At 33.9% G+C, this 16,493-nt stretch overlaps 2 protein-coding genes across 8 annotated transcripts in view; one reads left to right on the forward strand and one right to left on the reverse strand.

The window, feature by feature from the left end:
• Positions 1 to 8,049, reverse strand: part of LOC140162989 (uncharacterized) — a 33,932-nt gene extending 25,883 nt beyond the window's left edge. Inside the window, exons 1-4 of the mRNA XM_072186321.1 lie at positions 7,711 to 8,049; positions 3,528 to 4,068; positions 1,664 to 1,773; positions 1,165 to 1,232 (exon numbers count right to left, since the gene is read on the reverse strand). Of these exons, the coding sequence (XP_072042422.1) occupies positions 1,165 to 1,232; positions 1,664 to 1,773; positions 3,528 to 4,068; positions 7,711 to 7,740 (749 nt within the window). The 5' untranslated portion in view covers positions 7,741 to 8,049. The remainder of the gene's footprint in view (positions 1 to 1,164; positions 1,233 to 1,663; positions 1,774 to 3,527; positions 4,069 to 7,710) is intronic.
• A 1,813-nt stretch (positions 8,050 to 9,862) lies between these two features.
• Positions 9,863 to 16,493, forward strand: part of LOC140162994 (uncharacterized) — a 56,423-nt gene continuing 49,792 nt past the window's right edge. Inside the window, exon 1 of one of the 7 annotated variants that reach the window (XM_072186332.1) lies at positions 9,863 to 10,116. In XM_072186332.1, the coding sequence (XP_072042433.1) occupies positions 10,096 to 10,116 (21 nt within the window). In that variant the 5' untranslated portion in view covers positions 9,863 to 10,095. The remainder of the gene's footprint in view (positions 10,117 to 16,493) is intronic. The other 6 variants (XM_072186326.1, XM_072186328.1, XM_072186330.1 and 3 more) reach the window with 6 other exon arrangements.

Genomic DNA, 16,493 nt, shown 5'->3' on the forward strand with positions numbered 1-16,493 from the left:
TAAAAATGATTTTAAAAGATCGTCTATTTTGTAGCTTACACTGATTAGACCAAATATCTGCCTCTGACGAAAAAAAAAATGTTTTCCATGCTGATTTGTTTTTGTAACGAGTATATCATATCAAAAAGAAAGAAATAAAGGCGGATATTACTTTTAAAATCTCAACGCATTACTATTAATAGGCCTATAATTAATGAAAAAGTATAGAAGGCGTTGCATCCGGGTCTACAGGCCTACAAATAATACTTAAGAAACTGAATAAATCAATATATGACTAAATATAAATGAATCTCTAAATCAATTAATCAATCAGTAATCAATCAATAAATAAATAAACAAATAGGCCTAAATAAATAAATCTATAAATAAATAAATAAATAAATAAATAAATAAATAAATAAGAACTGAATGTGCCATTTATATTATTATTACAATTTTAATATTTTTTTATATTAATATCAGTATTAATATTATTAACTTTCAAGGTGCCCATTGATTATATAATAATTCAAGTACAGTTGAATACAAGAAGACATAAAAGATTCCGTGCACGAACACTGCACTAAATTTACCACTCTTAGAAATTTGGCCACTCCGTATCAATTAAGCAACCAATGATTGTGGCAAAATATATATTTTCCCGGTACATACTTTTTATTGTACGTGCATACTTTCTGACGTCACGAAAAATATTGTACATACAATATTGTACGTACAATGCGGAGTCTGAAGCGCACTTAACCCGATAAAGCAAACACGATGTTTGCGAAAAGGTGTTTAATTTCGATTAATAGGCTATTCGGGCGTTAGTCAAATGAAATAAAATAAATATCAAAACTTTTCTTAGCAAAGATCATGAAAAGCTTTAGATTGTGTAACAGCATTTATTTTCTGCGTGTGATGATTTTGTAAAAGAAGTAGATCAAAACACATGAAATGGCAAATCTCTTTAAAAACTGTATGGACTCAAGAGATTAAAGTAAGAAAACTACCCAAGACGTGCTTTGAGTTTGAAAATGTAATTTCTGTCTTCAAAAGCACTCTATAGAGATAATTGCATGCATTTTGTGATATAAAACTTAAACATTTAAGAATCCCAAATGTAAAACGCCATTTTTCAAATTACTTTCAAGATGTCATCAATGGGGGGGGGGGGGGGCTTACCTGAGTTGGACGATTTCTACCCCGTTGTATTTGTCTCTTTGATCACTATCTAGAAACGCTCTATTCATCTGTATAAGCGAAATAGATATCAATTAATATACGATTTCCGTCAAATTTTAATTTTATTATTCTTTATTCAAAATGTTGCAATAATATTAGTAATAACTACCGGGAAGGGTAGCTGTCCATTTTAAGCTGAAATAACAATGTAAAATGAAAGAAACCCAACTGTTATTTTGGCCGTTTAACATACAGTTCTATGGGAGGACATGATTTAAAATTATGACTTTATGTCGAACTTTGCTCTGTTGACAACAAAGACACAACAAATTTGGCCAATTCCAATTAAGTGCAAATTGGGATATGTGTAAACATTACAAATATGCGAAAAAAATAAGGTTTGAAAAAAATTAACCAATTTCATATTATAAGATCATACATTATGGCTTTTTAAAAAACATAATCATGACAGCAATACAGGTGAATCGGGAATACATACATCATTTGTGTAATCCGTTTCTAATTGCTTAAATTCCGTAGAAGATAAATCATCATATTGTGGTATATATGGAATATCTAAGACGACCACAACTTCTACTTCAGATTCATCTGCAAGAAAGAAAAAAAAAGATAAACAAAATAAACTCCGCTGCGAAAACTTTGTATCGGTATCAGTTAGGGGATACTATTATGCCCTACAACACTCCCAAACTGGAGCTTATTCATATTTTTCTAAACACATTCTTGCTAATACCACTTTGCGAATAGCCAGTAGAATTTAGAAAGCAGCAGTCATGGCAGTGTATGGCCCTAACCTTCAATAACATGTATTAGCTATATTCAGTACAATTGATTTGCGTTAACAATATTTGCTATCTTCGGTAGATAGCAGGATTGCTAAATAGCCTCTCAGCAGATGTCTGCAGTGCCGCCGACAAGGGGGGGAGTACCATTTTTCACAAATTTGTATACTTTTTCAATTTTTTCCGCCCTTTTTACTTTACTAATTCTTTTTGCCGCCCTTCTTCTTCCGCCGCCCCTTCGTTTTCGCCGCCCCGGGGGGCTCGCCCCCCCCAAATAAATACTCGCATGGAGGGGGAAGTATTGATGGCTGTCTATAGTAATTTAACATTAATGATTAGGTTTGATGCATGCATATTTATATGTACTATCTACACAATTTTATTTTTTTAATGTATACAAAGAAATAAAAAAAAATATGGGGTAAATTTGTATTCTTCAAAGATAGCATAATTTTATGTTAATATCTATATTGAAAGTACAATATTTCAATTATCTAGTTCTTAGGCGACGACAAAATACTGTTTTACGGGCCCTATCGACTGGAAGTTTTGGCCCGTAATACATGTTTTTTTGCCGCCTATAACAAAATAATAGGGGGATGTGGAGACCATTCTCACACCTACAAAGGACATTATTGTTATACTGTTTTATCTAACGAGGGTCATATGTTTTATCTACTGAAGATCGATGGTAAAATTGATATTGCTATCCGGCAAAGTAAACAACATTTAGGCCTATGGTATTTTTATACTGCTGCGTTATGCTATTTTCTGAAGATCACACATCTGCTGATATTATAGCAATTCTGCTATCTACCGAAGATAGCAAATATTGTTACTGTGTCTTACATCAACTTTCAATAATGGTAAAGTTCAACTTGGTTCTTATGTAAATATCGATTCGTTGCCCTTTTGCACTTTTTTGACTCACCCTGTAGATATATCTCTAAATGTAAAAAAAAAGTGAAAACTCACTCCCCAAAAGAGTGATTCACTTATAAAACCACTCAAAAATGAGTGAAATGTGTTTCTTAAACTTAAAAACCACTCAAAAAAGAATGAAAACCACTCTAAAAGAGTGAATGTCAACTCGTTCAACGAGTTAAATGAAGGACAACACATTTTTAGAGTTGTCCTTCATTTAACTCCTTGAAAGAGTTAAAATTCACTCTTAAAGAGTGGTTTTCACTCTTTTTGAGTGGTTTTAAAGTTAAAAACGCATTTCACTCCTTTTGAGTGGTCTTATAAGTGAATCACTCTTTTCGGGAGTGAGATTTTCACTCTTTTACATTTAGAGAGATCAACATATTGTATCAACTGAAGATAACAAAGTTCTGTTATTTCAGGTGTTATTTTGCTATCAACTAAAGATAACATTTCCCATACTGACTCTTACATTTCCTTTATACCGCGGGTGGCAAATACTAGTCAGTGGAACTTTCCTGCCGATCCAAGAATAGGCCTTTAATTATATTTTTTGTTTAGATGATCTTACAAATTAATTTTTAATTCGTATAGATATTAATATAAATGACATAAAAGTTAAAAGGAAATACTCACGAGTTTTAGGTAAAAACAGGAAGACTATAGCAACGGCGACCAGCGCCAATATAACAAATACAATTAAAATAATTAATACACATTTGCAGTCTCTGCAGCAACATTCACCATCCTCCTTTTCATCACCATCAGGACCAGCCATCGGTGACCTTTGACCTCCATATGACATTTCACCTCCATCTCCTTCATAAGCCGGGTTATCTAAACCTTGAGTTCGAACATAATCTTGTGATTCGTGGCGAACTTCTATTTTACGTCCTCCCACAAAGACAACAGGAATCTCGGCTTCTTTTTGCTTCTTAGTTTTTCCGAACTTTTTGGATGATAGTTTGCCATTTGATTTTTGCTTTGCTTTCAAGTTGTTATTGGATATATCTCCATTATTTTGTTTCGTTGCAGTTTGTGCAACTCCTCCATTTTGGCGGCGTTCAGGAGGGGGTGAATCTTTCGCCAAGTCGATATCATCAAATGTTTCGGCACTTTTGACGTCATCTTGTGTTTCCCCTTCGAAAGCTTCATTGTGAAAACCGTTCACTTGCACCTGGTGGAATAGGAAGATACAAACAAACGTCAATTAGGACATACACGTTTGATATATTCACGACGGAATCACATGGATTCAACAAATATTATTGTTCCTTCCCATGTAGGGGTGGTTGAATAAGTTGAATGAGGATGCTAGAATCACGACTGCTCCTTTAACTGCTTTTATAAGCCAAATCATAACTTGGGACGAGGAGCGGAAGAGGCCTTGAGAATCATCATTGAACGAATTACTGAAGATGGAAACAATACAAACTGACAATCATCCATGAATTCACACCATGAGAACGCGTGACTGTTGGACAGTACATAGTATTTTGAAGCCTACTTCGATCTACATTATAATGGAGGCCCCATGTCACAAGGAAAAACGCGGGAACCGCAAACTCGCATAAAAATGCCTACATTTCTGTAAAATCGCTTAAAATTTCTAAAATCGCCAAAAATTTATAAAACCGCAAAAGGTTTCGCAAATTATCAGAAACTTTTGTAAAAACGCCAACATTTTTTATAAAATTACCAAAATTTGGGTAAAATTGCCAAATTGTTTGTAAAATTGGCAAAAAAATGGTAAAATTACAAGAATTATTTATAAAATCGAATGAAATCAGATTAATTTGTCAAATTTCACCAAAGAAAATGACAAATCACAATAGTGAAATATAAATATATTTAAAATTGTTTAAAACACATTAAAATATTTACAAAAAACACACAGTTTATGGCGATTTCCCGTTTTTTCCCAAGTGACATGGGGCCTTAATGGCCTGCTTCTAAACGCATGGATGTGAACCTGATTAGATCATAAGGAAAGTAGCAGAACTATAAAATAGTGTAAAATAAAAGTGTTTTTCAAATGTAGAGACCATTCTGTTACAAAGACAGTACAGTAAAATACCAGTATAATTGTAAATGTGCTCTGCTGCTTAGGCCTATATACAAAAATATACTCCGCTTTTACGTGCTTTAGAAGTAAACACACAAGCTCACTTTGAATTAAACCATAATTGTAATATATTTTAATATTTGAAACTGATTCTCACTTTTGCGTCTAGTTAACACACTTTCATGGTCTATTGATAATTGATAATTGAATACTATTGTGGATAGCATTATATTGACACACAAACGGTATTGATTTTGAAACCGTTCGTGATTGAACTTGTACTTACCAAGGTCATGTACATGCATGTATCGAGGCATCTGATTTAGTCATATGTTCAATTTGTAGATTGAATGTTAAAAAATGCAAATTGAATTATCATAGTATAGATATCAACGGATTAGTACCATACTAAGTAGGCCTAATAAGCCGATGAAATGAAATCTACCGCTTGATGAAAAATGTTTAAGATCCAGTGCTTTTAATATGAGTACCGGTACCGTGCGCCTTATACCCAATAAATTACGGTAGTTGTACCACGTGCACGGTGTACCACAAACATACATTTCTGAAATGTTAGTGTTTTATTTTGCATGTGATAACCATATTATTATAACGTATACTTATCATAACAAATCAAACAATTATTTAATAATAAAAGAAGGATTATTATAAATTATTACCTGTTAATGTTGGCTTTTGATAATCTCATTCACTGCTGTGCATTTGGAACAATTCATTACTTGTTGTTCAAGTTGTTGTTTTTGAATAATACAAAATATCTAAAGAGCTATAGCAATATAGCTAATGTTTCTGTTCGTAGGCCTATAAATTATATGCACCTGCTACTTGCATGTAAATTAACTGGCAATTACGAACACCGGCCCGGTTCATCATAAGCCCTAATGTTAGTGATATTTTATAGTCTGACATATTTTTTGTTGTTGCAATTTCTACAGTATTTGTGTAGTTTAATACATATGTAAGCCTATCATTTACACGTGCATTATGTATTATAAATGTTCACGATCAAAGAATTCTGCTTTTTATTTGCAAGTTTTACAGGCTTATTATCTATTTAGGCCTATCATGCCTATATTGTTATATATACACTCATAGAAATTGTTCGTTGGCATTACTCAGTAAGTCGTTGCGTCAACTTTCCGAGTAATGCCAACGCGTACAATTTTGAGTAACGCTGACTCGATATCATTATGTTGGTCGCACTCATTTGCACTTACTTTACTGAGTTGTTACAACTCAGAAAATGAAACTAGGTTAGCATAATTTTCTAGAGGTGTGCTATAGTATTCAAAATTTTGCACTGATTACAAAAATAAATATTTGAATACTGCTAATTGTGCAGAAAATGATCCAATTACGTGAATTAAGTAACAAAGTACCAAATTGGAATAACTCAAAACAATAAGTACCAGTAACTTAATATGAACGAGTTACATCAACTTACATGTTGAGTTACAATAACTCAACTAATTGGTTCTTTGAACCTTGTTTATTTTCAAAGTTCCCTGAACTTGAATTCAGAAGTTGGCATTACTTAAAAAGTTGACGCAACGACTTACATCAACTTTTTAAGTAATGCCAACAAAGTTGATTAGTTGACGGAACTTTTTGAGCTTTCGTAGATCTCTGTGGTCGCATTATCATTATAAAAATTATTTTGGCAACTTTTACACTATTTTTGAGTTGTGGCCAAACTTACTCCTTTTGAATTGCGCCAACAAGGCGAACAAGTCATGAGTATAGCTTTGGAATGGATTCAATGGAGTTTTAAAAATTGATTGCGTCACGTGTCAGGAATAAAAATTTAAAAATAGGGTAAGAATTCCTCGCCCTTCCACCTGTCATAATTAGGTAGGCCTAGTAGGCCTACATGCTATAAATATTACCCCATGCTGTGATTTGTGTTTGGTGAGTCATAATTTGGATGTTCTAGATATAGCTAGGGCATCTGAAGCGAAAATGGTTCTAGGAAATTGCAAGACCCATAAAAAGGTTCTTTCTACCCTTTGTAGAACTTGATTCATGTCTAGAATGGTTCTTCTTGGCCTTTGCAGAACCTTTTTTAGTTATTCGTAGAACAAGTAGGTTCTACATCAGGACAGTGTCCTTTAAGGTTCTAATGAGTGTAAGAAGATTTCTATGGTACCAAATCATATTATTTTCTAAATTGAACTGTGCAGCAGTGTTTACTCTCTCTGGAAATTGGGTGCACCAAATGAAACATTTTCTTCCCAAATTGGCCCAATTTTGTCTCAGTAATTCCCCAAATTGACTAATTGTAATACAGCATTACAAATTTGTGTGCGCCAAAAATAATTTTCACTGGGCCAAAATTGAGACATACGGCCTCTGAGTAATACTCAAGTGTCAAAAATAGTTCTAACAAAATCGGTTACACAAACAATGAAGTTCTTGCAACTTTTTCTTGGATGTTTTTGCCCATGCACTTATTTTTAAAAGCACATAGTAATAAGTAAATTAAAGCTTGCAACAATTTTGGAAAGTAGGCAAAAATTGCTGTCAAATGTATGTTTCCTTTTTTATGAACCATGTATTCTATTCCTTCATGTCCTTATTCTATTCAGATAATATCGTATTAGCGTATAAAATACCGAAGGTCATAAAGCTACTAGCTTTTTACATGTAGAACTAGTAGGCTAATACGTATACGTCATGTACATATATTAATTATTAGAAATTGAAATAATTGATTAAATTTTAAATAATATTTACCTTAATATCGTGCTCATCTGTAGACATCATCAATATCGTTTCCCTTTCTGGAAGTCACATGCAAGATGAAATGATGAAAACAATTGTAGGCCTACCACATGACCTATATTCCCATTATAGGCCTAAATAATATATCATCCATGTAGAAGTTGCGTACCATATACAGATCATGATCCCATTTGATTACCATGACATTTCGCATTCAAAGCCTTTTAAGGTGCTATAATCATGATCCTATCTAAGTGAAATCGAAGAAATGTAATCACAAAACACTAAATAATTTGCACGGTCCTAAAATAACACCCACAATAAAATAATACACACATGTACACATTTTCAATGGTGATTCCTTGCATAAGTTTCGTATTATTTTGTGTATAGATTTTTGTACCGTGCTGACTGTGTCGACAGACTGTGAACAAACATATTTTGACGTCACCAATGGGACAATAGGTTTATTTCAATGCGTTGAGGTGAACTATTATGTTTGTGTTTTCAACTGGAAGTGTAGGGTACCACTCCTTTGCACTGGAAATTTGCACAACCCGTGTGAATGGTGGTGTGATTACAATTTACATGTAAAAAATGGAAATTGTTATTATTATTGAAGAATAATGAAAATGAAATGTCAATACAAACCCAATCACATTTATTATTATTTTTTACTTATTATTATCATATTGTTGTTGTTGATGTTGATGTTGTTGTTGTTGTTATTGTTGTTGTTGTTGTTATTAATTATTATTATTAGTGTTATTATTATTATTATTATTATTATTAGTGTTATTATTATTATTATTATTATTATTATTATTATTATTATTATTATTATTATTAGTGTTATATATTAGTCATCAACATCCTTTTTATCATGTTAAAATTATCTAAAATGATAGATTATATTTTCATTTTGGACAAAAAAGTGGATGAAGAAAAAAAAATCAGAGGCCAATTCGAATGTATTCACCAGTAACTGCTGGACCATTCACTTGTCCGACGTGCGACCCTGAGACTGATAATAATTATTATGAACTTCTACCAAGCTTCTACTTTCGTCTACCTAAGATAGCACGTCCAACATTTTGCTTTGCACATGCGTATAAGAAAAGGTAATGGACATAGATTTTCAAGCACATTGTCAATTTCATAATTATTGCGAGCAAGCCCGCTTTAGATTATAGGGCGTGGTCGACAATTAAAAAAAAATTAGTAGGCCTATTTCATAATCGTCAGCATGTATATGACTCATCCCATTCTTACTCAAACTCATCACTCATGTGGCGCAAAATTGATATTTTGGCAAATCTTGTGAATATTTTCTTTAGACTTCCTACAATATTTGTTCAGAGAATTCTAACGTATATGAGGCATTTTGAATTTAAGGTGTATCCTTAAGATATATTTGTTAAGTCATTCTCTTATTTTCATATCAAATGTCTGACAATAATTATTTGATGTGAACCGAAAGTGCTACCAATTTATTCAAGTCAATTAGATACTAATACCTGTTCATAACATTTTTCTTTCAGAGAAATCATCCATAACTAAAAAAGTGTCCTTACCTGTCCGCTACGCTGATTGTCGTTGTTATCTCCACTCTGTATGAAATAAATGTATCGTTTTTGGAATATGGAACCTAAAGAACGCACGGGATGGTATATCGACGTGGGGTAGACCTCAACAATAGAGTTTTTGCAGTGTTTTGTGAACGTATAGACCAACTCCAAGACTCATTGTCGTTTTAAACAATTCACTATTTTGAATAATTCCCACAGGGTCCGGTTTGTTAACTGGTTTTTGTTTAATAAGTGGTATGCTACTACAAACTTATCCATGGCGTCAAAAAATCTCTGTGGCTAAGTACGATTCGAAAAATAGGAAAATATCAGGAACGTTAAAATGAAACTTTCCCGGAAACTTTGAACCCGGTTGCAATTTGGTTGAAACCCCGGTTGAAACCCCGGGGTTGAAACTTGACTGGACTCGGCATTGAGAAACATACTTTACGATAGACTTGCATCAAGTCCACCAAAAAGGTGTACAAAAGACTTTTCGGTTTAGTGAACTTCTATTTAACCACCAAAATTTAATCGAAAATCTGTCACCACTTGTCCTTACCGTGTACGTTACCACTATTCAGATGGAGCCCACTTCAAAACCGTAGCAAAAAACAATATCTTATAGATCTCATACAATATCGTCATCATTTGGCATTATTAATTCATACAGTGGTGAAGTTAGGGATGTACCGTTATTTGAGTGGTCCGTGTCTGCTAGTACTAAATAATATTCTATTGTAAATGAAGTTGTAGTACCCGGTGGCGAGTGTTACATTTTTAAAAGCCTTGACTTTTTGGACTACCGTTTTAAAAGTCTATTACCATCATGGCCGAAGACGGGGAAACGGTAAGTTTGTGTTCAAATCTATTGTCTTAAGAAATATTGGTATTAAGATCGAGTGGTGTTTAAGCTTAATAGTTTAACATGTTTAACTTATGTAATAAGTTACCCGGAACTACATGTAGTACCGTAAATGGTTACTACATGTAGTATGTGTACAACGTGTTTACCTTTTGACATTTGATGTAAAAGGGAAAAATGACAAAATTAAAGTATATGTATATAACAATACCCGAATTTGAACACATGCATTAAGGACTATGTTGCATAGTACACTAGAACTTCAGTTTAATAAGTAAATGACATTAGAAAATTAATATCCAATCTTAATTTGAATTTTAAATAATTTACCATCAATGCCTAAAATATGAAAATATTTATACTATAATTCTCCTTGAAAATATGCTCTGTACCAATTCATATTTCTATTTCTATACAAATACTCAGTAAAGTTGACGGAGCAATATCACGATGAGAAAATAATAATATAAATATCATATTTTGTATATATAATCATATGTTATAATATAATTATATTTTACTTATACAACAGGCAAAATGATTATGAGTTGTATACTATCTTGAATATATTATAAAAAGCTTATATAAAGTTTCTTTTTAATCTTGGTATATTTTTAAGTAAATGTCACAAAGTTGCCAGTTAATGACCCATCTTAAACTTCATGATCCATGACATCATCCCCCCACTTGAACGGATTTTAATACTAATAGAATTAGATTTATAGATTTAGCAAGAAAACGGTCACTCGGAAAACATTGCTTATTTGCACAATATGAATGTAAAGTTGCGTTGTATGTTGTTGTTGTTTTGTTCTGTTTTTCAATTATTTTTCTGTAACTAAAAGACACTAGATACATCACACAAGAATGTGGATATTTGTTAGGCCAAAAAATGCACATATAAAAGAGGAAGCCCCACCAGAGTAGTTCTTCTGGGGTGAACCAAACCTGCCTGGTTATCAAATTAATCAGTGACAAGGTTATCTCTGAATTTGACAGGTGCTAATTGATGCAATAACATTAAAATATCAATTAGCACCTGTCAAATTCATAGGTAACCTTTTCACTGATTAATTTGATAAACAGGCAGGTTCGGTTCACCTCTGGCGGGGTTTACAAAATGCATCAATCTCAATCATTTGTTTTGAAGAAGTTTTAATTTTGGTATTCTTTTAGAAATATAGGCTATATCACGATTATAGCCCAACATGTACCTATACACACTTAAAACTACGGGGTCAAAAAATGACCCAAACGGGGTCATTTTTGACCCCAGCATAGTTATCAACTAAACACCATACCACTAACGGGGTCATTTTGACCCCATTGGTCGGGGTCATTGCAATGACTACGTATTTGGGTCAAATAGTAACCCCATTGGGGTCAAAATATTACCACATTTCGGGGTCAAATGAAATGACCCCTTCAAAAGGGTTGCCTTATTGGGTTACTTAATGACCTCATTTCGGGGTCAAATGAAATGACCCATTTGAAAGGGTTGTTTTATAGGGTTACTCAATAACCACATTTAGGGGTTGTTTGGATTTTTTAGTAGGCCTATGGTCATGCTGGTCCCACCAGGACATAAGTGTGTTTCTGCACAGAGAAAGCATTACATAAACAGCAAACTGCAAAATGCATCTGTGTATCACACTCACACACAGTCAGTCATCGCCTATGACAGTTCACGTATTATAAGCTTACATGATATAAGCTTAACAACTGCAGCCAAGACACCAGCCACGACAGCATGAAATTGAATGAATCTGCGTGCATAGACAAGGGTCTATGCATCCTTGCAGTCTCACTTTTCAACTAACTTTTCATATTCCATCATGCAGACAAGCACACACGACAATCCGCTGAGCTGCACAATCAGAACAAATATGGCGCTGATGTGACCACGTGAGCCGATGCACACCGTGTGTGCAAATAGTTCCGAAATGCAAGTCATTATAAAGTTGACAAATTGGGTAAAAAAAAAAAAAAAATGAGTTTTATTTATTAATCAACAAACATTAATTGCAGCTCATGTTTAAACTCATTTATGAATTGAGATTTTCAAAGCGGAAGATTGAAACTGATATCAATGCGCGACGGTATCGGCAAAATGACCACTAAGTTTTTGACCACGTTCGTCGTGGCTAAAATGACCTCGTGAATGTGGTCAAATTAAAACAGTACAACCCCTTGAAGGGTCAAAACAACCCCAAACGTGGTCAATTCAAAATGACCACGGAAAATATAACCCCGTAGTTTTTAGTGTGTACATAGGGCACTACACATTTATAGTATAAGCTAGCACGCTTGACAAGTTGACATCTGAGGCCTATAATATTAGCCCTATGCACTTCAGCTTGGTAAATATTGGTCTGTCAAGAGTATACAGTAAATAAGAATATAATATGCAAGGAACAAAGAATAGGTACAGGGTGTCCCAGAATGATCTATACCAGGAAAGATGGATTTTTTTAGGTATGAAGGACATGTTAAATGGTCATATTGTTTTACATTTTAAGTTTTACATATCTTTCTCAGATTTTTTAGATTTGAAAAATTGGACGTTTCTAGTAGAAGTTATTGACAACGCAACCTATTTTGAAAATCTGTAACATTACTAACCGTTCAGGACAAAGTTATTTGGAAAAAGTTATGCAGGTATTTTAGTTGTGCCCTGTTCATATTTCCACTAAATAGCCGATATCTATCTATTATTTATGACGTTACGAAGCAATCATTATTATGGAATTAAGGATTTGAGGCTAGGCCCAATCCCATTCTCTCTTTGGCGGTAGTTTTAGTTATTGTGGTGTGAGGTCCATGTCATTTGAAATGCTTGCAGAGGTCGAACTGGTTGTGGTACAGAAAAGATGGCTCCTCAATTTATTGTACAGCAGCGTGGATTTCTTTCAAAAACTTATTAGACGATTTCCGCGAGCACGCATTCCAGTCAAAGGAGCGATAGTGTATAACGTAAAGAAGTTTGACGAGCACAGAACTGTCAGGAATCGAAGCTTCAGAGTGAAGCTTCAGGTGCTCGTAAGACTATAAGAACTAGAGCGAACATTGCAGCTGTCCGGCAAGCTTTAAGGCGCAACCCCAACAGTAGTTGTCGTCAAAATGCTGTGCCAAACATCCCACGTTCTTTATTTAATCGTATCGTGCCATTTTCAAGGGTATGCAAGTCGTTTGCGCTGAAAATGAAAAGCAGGGTTTTCATCAATTTTACATTATTGCATGCCATGCCAAAACAAATAAAGGTAGCGTGCTGAAATTAACAGAATAAGTAGGAGACATGTCCAGCATTATAATGCAGGTATCAAAAATAGATACACTGACCGTCTTCTATTTTTAGTTATTTTTGCAAACACGGTACAAATCATTCTGGGACACCCTGTATATTGACTAAAATATCCTTACCATCTCATGAATAAATCTTATTACAGCTAGCACTTCGCGTTTGTTGACAATTTTTTTTCTTTTGTTGATATGGTAGTGACGCATGGTGGAATATATAATCTCATTTTTGATAAGAAATGATTGCAAGTGCATGGTTTATCTACACGTACTTTGCCTTGTAATGCGGTGGGGGTTGGTTGCGCTATCCTCTCTCGAGAATAAATCTCCCAATACATCACAATAAGCGAGAATTTTCCTTCTTAAGGGGGTACTACACCCCTGGCCAATTTAGTGCCTGTTTTTGCATTTTTCTCAAAAATTAAAGCGCATTGGTGACAAGTAAGATATGTATATTATAGGGGCAAGGACTACAACTACTGCACTGAAAAGTTTGTTTCAGCACAAACAACAGTTGTGGAGTTACGGTCAAAAATGAGAGAAAACCAATATTTGATCAATAAATCAATAACTACTTGTCTTGAGTCACTGACATTTCAGTGTAGGAACTGGATTCCTTATAATATATACATAACTTTTGTTACCAGTGTTTTACTAGTTTTTGAGAAAAATGCAAAAATAGTCACAAATTTATGAAGGGGTGTAGTACCACCGTAATCTCCATATGTTATTAAACTTTTTTTTTCAAACAAAGAGACAAATACTATCTTATAGCTTTTAAAGCTGCAAAAGGATTCACCATTGAAGATTGAAGACAATGTACAAAATAAACTGAAAATAGAAAAAAATAAGCAAATTTCTATTGATGCCCTGTATATTTTGTTACCTCCTTTATGTCTATTTCATCTTTAGCCAAAACTGTTGTCAACCGAAATTTTGAATGATAAAAAGGGGGTTGAAATTTTTTTCTTGCCAAAAAGTAGCTTGTAATCATAATCAGCCATCAGCCATGAATAGAATATGCCATTCTAATATGGTTCGAATAATAATATATTTTAGTACAACTTTGGAATCTAGTTTATGGGACATGGAAAAGGTTCTATACAGGCCGGAAAGAACCATGTTGAGTTCTTGCCATTTCCGTGAACCCTTTTCTCTTGCTCTGTCGATGTCCTGTATAGTGTAAAACCCTTAGAACCGTTTTTTATGAAAGCAAAGAGCCACTTTTATAGGGTATCTTACATAAATCACCTTTAAGGTGGGTGGGGTGACCTAAATGTAGTGGTGTTTGCACTCAAATATTAAGACAAATAAAGATGACATATAAGAAGGAGAACAACGCTTGCTATATGTTCCTGTAAGATCAATATACTGCAGTGTTTTGGTCAAATGGCTAAAACCGGGAAAATGTAGCTCCTGCCATCTTACTCGCCTTTTTATGGCAAAAATATTATTGCAAATTGAAATTGCCTAAAATGGAACTTTGAGGCAGTCAGATAGAAGTTATATATCTTTAGCCAATCATGGGCTGTGCAATGATGCTCCCCCTGGTGCATGGGCAAATTTCAAAATGGCTGCCAAAAATACTTCCCACCCCTCTCGGCATGCCAAAAACTTTGCCCCCCCCCCCCACCGGCCTGCCAAAAATTGCTAGCTCCTTCCTTCCTCCACTCGATCACCCCACCCCCTCCCACATTTGCACACGCAAAATGTCGGATATTAGGACGTTTTCGTATATTGTCCTAAACATACAGTACTGCCCCTCAACTTAGGGGATCAGTGTACAACTTTGTTCAAAATGAATGTTACAAAGAAATGTCTGTCAAAGACGCTAAAACATGATAAACAAACACATGCATTGACACTTTCTTTTCCCTAATAAAACAGTTTGTTTGATAAAGCCTACTAATACGGTAGGCATTTTGTAAACTGAATTCAAGAATTATTGAAACAGGGATAATCTATGAAGCGTGAATGTTTTCAACTTTTGTATACCTTATGCAGTACATGGTATTATTACAAAATGTATAAAATTGAGCACTTACCCATGCACCCCTACACCAAAGTATTCTAGCCATTAGCTAGCTTACACGTGAGCGACTTCACAACAATTTAATATCAATTAACAAAATATCTATCATCTATGACAAACGACGATTAAAAAGTAGCAACCAGTAAAACGTTTTATAAAAAGTGGCATTTTTTCAAAAGTAAGCAAGGAAAACTCTCTAAATGTAAAAGAGTGAAATGTTCACTCCATGTCAAGAGTGAACTGATTTTCACTCTTATCGAGTAAAATTGGCTCCTATTCGAGTGACAAGAGAGTAATATAATTCACTCTAAAAAGATTGATTAGTTTTCACTCCATTAAGAGTAAATTATCGCTTTCTTGGAGTGAGAGTCATTTCATTTCCACTCTTTTGAGAGTGAATTATTTTCACTCTTTACAAAGAGTGATTTTCACTCTTCAAAGACTGGTCCCTAGAGTCACTCTTTGTAAGAGTGAAAATTCACTCTAAAATAAAAAGAGTGAATTTTCACTCTTTTACATTATATTTCAAATATAGCCTATATGCATTTCACAGATATTCATGTGATACAGATACCAGAGCTTCACAAAATAGGGCTAAGCCCCCTTTACCCGAATTTCGCGGAAAGTGAGGTTATACATGTAATTATTACCCTATCACTATCAGTTTCTTGTTGATAATTTAGGTAGGACACTCATTTAGTCTGTCCTTGCTTTAAGTTGCTAGTAAGATTCTTTATTAAATAAAAAGGATGCTTAAAACTTTGTTAAATTTTGTCCTCAATTCTCAATTTGGGGTCCATTTGGTGAAAAGTGGGGGAATTTTGAAAAATTGAAGAACAATCATGGTTAACCCACAAAACGGTTGAACTTGAACTTACACACACATGTACCGTCATCAATAAAATACACGTGTTTTTTTTTATATCTATATTCATTTTTTCTATCCCATATGAGTCAGCAATTCATTCGTGTATTCCCATAAATAATTATCCACATTGACATAAAAAATGTTTAATGAAATGTGAAGAAAAAT

The sequence above is a fragment of the Amphiura filiformis genome, chromosome 10, assembly GCF_039555335.1.
Source record: "Amphiura filiformis chromosome 10, Afil_fr2py, whole genome shotgun sequence".
NCBI lineage: Eukaryota > Metazoa > Echinodermata > Ophiuroidea > Amphilepidida > Amphiuridae > Amphiura > Amphiura filiformis.